At 47.5% G+C, this 8,944-nt stretch overlaps 1 protein-coding gene across 1 annotated transcript; it reads left to right on the top strand.

Moving 5' to 3' along the window:
- Positions 1–755: 755 nt before the first annotated feature.
- Positions 756–7,951, top strand: LOC310691704 (mucin-3A-like; the record flags this gene model as incomplete). The annotated part of the gene is made up of 5 exons (XM_083471568.1): positions 756–973; positions 1,689–1,850; positions 3,872–3,969; positions 4,809–4,870; positions 6,969–7,951. The coding sequence occupies 5 exons, from the start codon at positions 756–758 to the stop codon at positions 7,005–7,007; spliced, it is 579 nt and encodes a 192-aa protein (XP_083327694.1). The 3' UTR covers positions 7,008–7,951.
- Positions 7,952–8,944: the final 993 nt, after the last annotated feature.

Genomic DNA, 8,944 nt, shown 5'->3' with positions numbered 1-8,944 from the left:
CATGGTATCATTTTACTATTTGCCCATTCCTAATTATATTTATCTCTGCCTTTGTTATCTTCTGTAACATGTAGGGTCAATGTCCTGCGCTTAGTCTGTATTTTCAGCCTTTACGACTTTGAGAATTGTATTCTGCTATAAATCAAAGGGGCCCTTGTCTAGGAAAACAGTGCCAGTGTTTTCTTTGCCTGGCATTGAAACATTTGAAAATCTACTTTTGAAAATCTAAGCCTTCTTTAATATACAAGTCCTGATCAAACATTAATAAAATGCAGGCTTATGCCTGATGCCTCACTACTACTGACACATTCTACTCATGTATAAACACGCCGATTCCTGGACCGTCCATGGGCTGGATTTAGAAGGCGATTGGGCTTTGAGAGATGCTTAGGTGGGGCATGGCCAAGAAAGGTGGGGAACCACTGTCGTAGTCGCTGCTGCCCTGGACCGCCTTCCCCCCATCGGCAGTACCCACTGAGCTGCCTCCGCTTCCCTGAGTGTGACTTTGGTCCCAGACAGTCCTGGCCAAGGGGAGGGGAGGGGCAGGCAGCTGGGCGAGCAAGTGGAGCTGGGTTTATTGGGGGGGCACAGTGCAGCCCTGCTGGGCTCTAGTGGGTGGATGGGTGGCCGCTGCAATGAATGAAAAGGTGGAGAAAGATTTTAGGTTTCTTTAAGGAGAGAGGGGAAAGGCTTGCATCTGGGAATCTGGGGCTCTGCCTGACAAAGCGAGAAGCCATGATAGCCTTAAGGGCTTCATGAAGGTCCTGGCAGTTTTTGTGGCAGTGGTCTCTTCTTCTTTCTCCTTCCCAGCTGCTTGCAGAAAAAACATCGATCCCAGATATGCAGACTACTATTACCCCGATAACTCCACAGGCACGCTGCGCTGTATCTCCGACTGCACCAGGGACACCAAAAACACCATGAACTGCAACAATGGCTTATGTAGCATATCTGAAAGAGGCCCTTACTGCAGGTAAGTGGACAGAGGAGCGGATAGCAGAAATATCCCTGGATCCGGGCATCCCATTGCAAACCTGAATTTGTGCCAGTACGTGATAGAATCCCAGCTGAAAACTGTGACAGTCTGAAAGAGCCCTGTTCCTCTTCTTCCCCTCTGCAAGAAAATCCAGATATGGGCTGGGAAGGGGGGAATGCTCTCCCCTAAAACCACTTGCACATCTCTCCCATACACTTGTCCTACACTCGAGTAGGACCCTGGCAGAGACACATGTCTGACTGGCATGTTCTCTCCCTCCTGGTCGCTCGTTTGGGGGCTTCAAAAGCTTTCTTCAGCCCAAACATCACAGCAACCGATGCCAACAGACACATTTAGGGATCCACAGAGTTTGCACATCATGCACGTGACAGACCTCAGCAACTCAGCATTTTGGCTAATTACTTTATTTACATATTAACACACACGGAGCACTGCAACATGGCTCCCTCTCTCTCTAGCATCAGACAGCAAAGAGAAAATGAACAAAGGACAATAGTCCCACTTCACGGAACACAGTAACACAAACATCCTGTCTTCGTCACTTTCCACTCTGTGGAGTCAAAACATATACCGTCATGTGCAAGACAACAGTCCCATGACTGCAATCACGGAGCAGGAATTCTAACACCCGGCAAGGCCTTGGGAAGGGGGAATGCGCTCCCCTAAAACCACTTGCACATCTCTCCCATAGGTGCAGTGATGTGGAGTCCTTTTGGTACATGGATGATCGCTGCCAAACACCGATCCGGAAGAGCGATGTCGGCTTTGGGGTTGGGCTGGCTGTCCTTGCAGTGATCAGCACCGTCCTGGCGATATTCCTCCTCAGAGCCAGACGGAGGAAGTCTCGTTCCAGGTAAGAAGCACAAGAAGTGCATGGGTAAAATGCAGCCTGGAGGAGAATAACCTAAATTTCTGGACCTTCTTGGCAGGGAGCCGAACCTAATGAGTTAGTGATTTCCTGGGATCCTTTGTAGCAATGAGTAAGGGATCTGTTTGGTCCCACGAGCTGGATCAGGTTTGAACTTGCAGGGTCAGTCGCCCGATGCCACGGTGCCAACTGCTGCAACATGCTTTGAAACCGTGGACTTCAGAGCATCTCTCAAGGTGCTGCTAAAACAAAGGCGCTTTCCTTCATTTTAGAAGGGGATTTTATGCATTGGAATCCCCTGCTAAAATGAACATTTTCTTCCCCATGTCTTAGCAGCGGATGACAAAGGGTGAGAGGAGCATTTTAGCTGGGGTTTTTTTTTTTACGTATTATTATTTTATTTTTATTTGCACTTTTAACAAAACAAAACAAAAAGGAAGGGGAATAGATGTATAAAATGAAATAGAGGAAAATAAATGACGTACAAATAATACTACCACCGACAAAAACAAACAAGCCACACTACAGCATCACAGAATTGTAGAGTTGGAAGGGACCACAAGGGTCATCTAGTCCAACCCCTGCAATATACAGGAGTCTTTTTGCCCAATGTGGAACTTGAACACACAACCCTGAGATATCGGTATGCAACCTGTTCAAAGGTAGCCAGTACAGCAAGGTCCTTAGATGACTGAGTGCATATTCTTCCCCACAAGCTGAAAGCATAAGTCTTATGAACCATAAAGGTAAAGGTACCCCTGCCCGTAAGGGCCAGTCGTGTCCGACTCTAGGGTTGTGCGCCCATCTCACTTAAGAGGCCGGGGGCCAGCGCTGTCCGGAGACACTTCCGGGTCACGTGGCCAGCGTGACGAAGCTGCTCTGGTGAGCCGGCACCAGTGCAGCGCACGGAAACGCCGTTTACCTTCCCGCTATAAAGTTGTACCTATTTATCTACTTGCACTTAGGGGTGCTTTCGAACTGCTAGGTGGGCAGGAGCAGGGACTGAGCAACGGGAGCTCACCCTGTTGCAGGGATTCGAACTGCCAACCTTCTGATCGGCAAGTCCTAGGCTCTGTGGTTTAACCCACAGTGCCACCTGCGTCCCACCTTATGAACCATAAGAGCTAGCAAAAGAGCTAGCTAAGGGAGAGGGCAGCCTGCGCTGGAAGAGCGGTGTTAGAAACTCAGATATATAAGTTACGTGCCAAATAGCTCCTTAAACCAGAGTTACTGTCACCAAAACAGAATGCCTAGTTGCCATTTTGGGGCCAGATAGCTCGAAAGTCCTATTTCTCAATATGGCCTTTTGGTTGCCGAAATTCGTTCTGAGTGTGCAGATAAAATATAATGGGTAGAATTCTGCAGGATGTGTTGCTAGTGTGTGAAAACAGTCGAGAGGATCCTCAGGCATGCACCTCCAGGTGGTGGAGACATCAGGCATCTTCACCTGGTTGCAAATGGCCGGTTTTGTTGTTGTTTAGTCATTTAGTTATGTCCGATTCTTCGTGACCCCATGGACCAGAGCACACCAGGCACTCCTGTCTTCCACTGCCTCCTGCAGTTTGGTCAAACTCATGTTTGTAGCTTTGAGAACACTGTCCAACCATCTCATCCTCTGTCATCCCCTTCTCCTTCTGCCCTCCATCTTCCCCAACATCAGGGTCTTTTCCAGGGAGTCTTCTCTTCTCATGAGCTGGCCAAAGTATTGGAGCCTCAGCTTCAGGATCTGTCCTTCCAGTGAGCACTCAGGGCTGAGTTCCTTAAGAATGGAGAGGTCTGATCTTCTTGCAGTCCATGGGACTCTCAAGAGTCTCCTCCAGCACCAGAATTCAAAAGCATCCATTCTTTGGCGATCAGCCTTCTTTATGGTCCAGCTCTCACTTCCATACATCACTACTGGGAAAACCATAGCTAGGTGCAAAATGTACTTGGCACATGTTGAATGCTGTCATCCTTCTGTCTGCCTCCAGGTCCTAGTAATGACCTCTTGGTTGTTGTTCCTGCAGCTTCTCCGATGATGCTGAGGCCTGGTATGAGGAAGATGAGGAAGAGTGGAAGCCCTCAGGAGGTCTGACCATCATGAATGAAGGAGCTGCCAATGAAGGTAAGGACTCTTCATGTCATACATTAGGTAGCCTGTGTGTTGCCAAAGACCATGGGCCAGGGATTGCTCTTGAAAGCTTAGGCTTGGGACCTCTTAGCAGTGCCACATATTGCACTGGGATAAAACAAGGCCGTGAATCTATACCTGTGCAGAATACATCTGTCTCTGGTGGAGGAACCACAAGCAGGCACCCACTCCCCACCATATTATGGAAGGGTTCCTGGCGTCCAGGCAGACTACAGCCATTCCACAAACTCTCTCTCCCTGTGTGTGTGACTTTACGGAGCAACTGAGTGGCAGGGTCAAGGGCCAATCTGTGCACAGGGCTGACCAGGGCCGGCCCAGGAGTTTTGATGGCTTCCAGGAAAGCAAAGGTCTTGCTTTGCAAAAAGCAAAGAGGAGGGCACTGCTGCAAGGGCTGTGTAGACCAGGAGCAAATCAGGACACGTGTGTGTGTGTGTGTGTGTGTGTGTGTGTGTGTGTGTACACGCAGACACACAATCAAGATATACACAAAACACACACACACAAAATCAAGAGGCTTTTTAAGTTAGTTTTATATACACACACAAAATACACACACAAAATACACGTGTTTTCTTGGTTTGTATGTACTGTAGCTCCCCCCCCCTCCCCACGTCCCATTGCTGCTCTCAGCAACAGCCCTCCCTTCCCTTTGTTGTTCTTTGAAGCGCACAGGAGTCTTAATACTCGGCTGCAATGAAAAGAACTGCAGTCGGGAAGGTATGCCCTGAAGGAAGGCTTTGCGATGGAGAAAACAGGCTCTCTGTTAAGGCCAATCATTCATTTTGGCTGTTCTGTGGCCCTTTCCTTCTCAGAAAGCCAAGACAGAAACAGGAGTTTCCAGGTCTCTCTGGACTCGGTTGATACGACGACACAGGTGAGTACAACCAGCTCTCTTGCAAAGCTTCTCACTTCTCATCCTCAGGGACCAGCAACGGATGCAGATCTGGTAAATCAGGAAGGGGGGGCAGATGGAGACCTGCAAGGGAACATGTGGGAGCTGCCAGAATGAGCTTTGCAGCTTCATCATTACCAGGCGCTGTACACACACAAGCCCATTTGTAAAGTAAAGGTAAAGGGACCCCTGACCATTAGGTCCAGTCGTGGCCGACTCTGGGGTTGCGGTGCTCATCTCACTTTATTGGCCGAGGGAGCCGGCGTACAGCTTCCGGGTCATGTGGCCAGCACGACTAAGCCGCTTCTCGTGAACCAGAGCAGCACACGGAAACGCCGTTTACCTTCCCACTGGAGCAGTACCTATTTATCTACTTGCACTTTGACGTGCTTTGAAACTGCTAGGTGGGCAGGAGCAGGGACCGTGCAACGGGAGCTCACCCCGTCGCAGGGATTCGAACCGCCGACCTTCTGATCAGCAAGTCCTAGGCTCTGTGGTTTAACCCACAGCGCCACCCACGTCCCAGCCCATTTGTAGCACACACCAAAAATGTAATTTTCCTCAATCCAGAATTGTTAGTGCTGATCCTCAACTTAGAATCTGTATAGCTTGATTCTAGAGCCTGCTGCCCACAAGGGTGGGTGAGCTTACTTGATATACATTGGAGAACCTTCCCCTTGCTTCGGTAATCCATGTTTTCTCCCCTTTGCACGTGCCTCAGGTAAATGAAGCAGGAAGCAGTGATTATGCTATTGCAATGCACCCACCCAAAATGTCATTGGGCAGGTCATGGGCGTAGCCAGGATTTATTTTAGGGGCAGAACAGAACAGACGCAATTGGCCAATTAGATTTAGAGGGGGGTAGCTGCCCCCCTGCCTACGCCCATGTGGCAAGTGTAGATACACGCCCATTGCTGGGACCAACTAGATCTGTTTTCACCTGTTTACAAATGGCCACACTGCGGGGTAATGCACGATCAATCTGCAAAGAGCTATTACTTTTTGGATGAGACCAGTGTCGTGCAAATGCAGCCTCGGGCACTCAGAGGTGAAAGCAGCAAACTTTATTGCAGTCTCCCTGCACACATTTCCCCATCCATCTTTGTCTGAAGAACACTGAAGAACACATGCAAAGGCCCTTTTAGAAAATTGCCCCAGAATCAGTACAGGGCTTATAGCCGAATAAAGTATTATCTATCTATCTACAGGGCAGTAACCTACTGCAGCCACTGGAGGGAGCTGCAGTCATTATGATTCTCCCCAACCAAAACAAAAGAGACCAAGTAGTGAAAACTGGAACTGAAACAGCTCCAAAATACTTGGAAGTCAAACGGAATCTGTTCCAGAAGTCCATTCAACTTCCAAAGTGTTCAGAAACAAAAGCGCAGCTTCCCAGTCGGAAGCCAAGCCGGACGTTCAACTTCTGAAAATCGTTTGAAAACCGGAACACTCGCTTCCGGGTTTTGATCATTCGAGAGCCAATTTGTTCGGGAACCAAGGCATTTTAGATCCAAAGTACGACTGTATAACTTGCATAAAGGCAAACAGGTCTTGCAGCAGAACGTTGCACTCTCTCTAAAGAGAGTGTTCCTATTTAGGATTGCAGCCAACCAGGCATGCCCTTCTCCAGAGGTAGCCAACAGATATCTCCACATGCTATTGGACTACAGTTCCCAACATCTTTATCTGGACAACAGTGTTGTCACTCACCACTAAGGCTGTCAAAATAAATAAAAAAATTGTCCAGTAGCACCTTAGAGACAAGGTGGTTCTGGGTATAAGCTTTCGTGTGTATGCACATTTCTTTAGATACTAAGGCTGTTGTTGTTGTTTAAATCAGAGGAGTGATGTTGTTGTGGAGTTTACATGCAAACAGTAACCCAGTCTTAGTTAACTAGTTACAGGAAAGGTGATTAATCAGATCTAAAAAAGATTTTGTAGATACATTACTTTTATAGGGCTTTATAACATTTCACCGAAATCTAAAGTGCACATTTGTGATTGCTGATTTCTTTGGGTGTCAAATGAACCCCAAATCTTTTGTGGAGCTCATAGAGTATCTGACCTTTTCTCTTTGCAGTTGCAGTTCCAAAAACCAACAACATTGACCAACTGTTGATCCCATCCTGGAACACATCCTGGAAATTCGACTGAATTACATCAAGGACCCTGAAAGCCCAACACTAACAGCCAGACTATATTACAGTTGTTTACATTCCTTCCTGGGAGAGAGTTTTGGGGCTTGGTATCGTCAGTATGATGAAGACACCCAGCTCTGTTTCTCCTTTCCACCTAAATCCAAGGAAGCTTGTCTCAGTTCTGGAGCAGAATCTGTCATCAGTAGTGGACCAGAGGAAGGTGAACAAACGGAAACTTAATCCGGACAAGACAAAGGTGCTCTTGGTCAGTCAGAAGACAGAACAGGGAATAGGGATATTGGAAACTGGTTGTTGTTTTTTGATGACTGCTCCTAGACTTTGAAACTCCCTCCATACAGAACTTAGACTTGCTCTTTCCTTCTTGTCCTTCCACTGGCTAATGAAGACTTTCTTATTCCAACAGTGCTGTTGGGAAGCGACTGTTTGTGAGGAAAGGGCTGACACAATTATGTTTTTTATTGTAATTATCTGTATGTTCTAACACAACATACACACACCCTTCCCTTGCATGCGAAGACAGGCTCCAGCAGATTGAGCAGACGAGATCGGTAGCGGTCCACAAGGCAGTTTCTGAACGTACTGTACAGGGAAGTGAGGGGCAGATGTGGCTTGTCAACCTGGGAAGGTAGCCCATATAAGAGAAGGGGAAAGGTGATCCTAAACCTCCACTGCCTTGCGAGATATCCTCGGGAGAAGAAAAAGCTAAGGAGTGAAGCCTGTACAAACCTGAAGTCCCTAAGAAAGTTGGATGGCTCCTTCTGTGCCTCCTTCTGGCAACTCCTGCAGCCAAGTTGATGCCAAAAGTCTTGCTCTGCTTTCCTTTGGACAGTATCAGCAAGGCTGAGAGCGCTTGTCGTCTGGGCAATCCAGGACCTCCATCCACACTGCCCAACATGTTTAAAGGTAAAGGGACCCCTGACTATTAGGTCCAGTCGTGACCGACTCTGGGGTTGCGGCGCTCATCTCGCTTTATTGGCCAAGGGAGCCAGCGTACAGCTTCCGGGTCATGTGGCCAGCATGACTAAGCTGCTTCTGGCAAACCAGAGCACTGCATGGAAACGCCGTTTACCTTCCCGCCGGAATGGTACCTATTTATCTACTTGCACTGGCGTGCTTTCGAACTGCTAGGTGGGCAGGAGCAGGGACCGAGCAACGGGAGCTCACCCCGTCGCGGGGATTCGAACTGCGGACCTTCTGATCGGCAAGTCCTAGGCTCTGTGGTTTAACCCACAGCGCCACCCGCTTGCTTTTAAATTACTACCCCACCTGTGAGCCACCTTGAGCTCCTCTCAGGGGGAAAAGTGGGATAGAATTAAATATAACAACATCAACAACGCCTCCACTTACCACAGTGACAAAAAGCAAACATAGCAGGGCCAGGCAGGAAGATGTCAGTGTGGGGATGTCTCCAAACAGGCAGTCCCATAGTTCAATTCTTTCTTTTTTTTAAATTGAAATAATTCAACATTAATACATTTATACATACATATTACGGATATACAAACAAACATACATTTCATACAGTCCTTAAAAATATTCATAACATACCCAGATTCAATCCTTTTCCCACCACTGTCCCTCACCCCACCCCGTGTTAGACTTCCAATCTACTCAATTGCAATTTCTTTCCATTTCCATTACTTTCCTTCACACACTATTAAACCAACTTTCTACTTCATTTTCTGTTATACACTGTTATCCATATTATTTGGTATTTCAGTATTTATAACAGAACTTGTTTATTCTAATAGGAGTTCTGATTTCTCAAAATGAATTTGCAAATATCCTTTAAACACCTTCCAGTCCTTGTCTACCTTCTCTTCTGAGATCCTTCCGATTTCTCCCACTGTTTTGGACATATTGTAATAATTTGGCAAGCCACTCTGTTTTTGTCGTA

This window comes from Podarcis liolepis (assembly GCF_965112155.1).
Source record: "Podarcis liolepis genome assembly, chromosome: 13".
Taxonomy (NCBI): Eukaryota; Metazoa; Chordata; class Lepidosauria; order Squamata; family Lacertidae; genus Podarcis; species Podarcis liolepis.
This window is presented reverse-complemented; position numbering and strand designations above follow the sequence as displayed.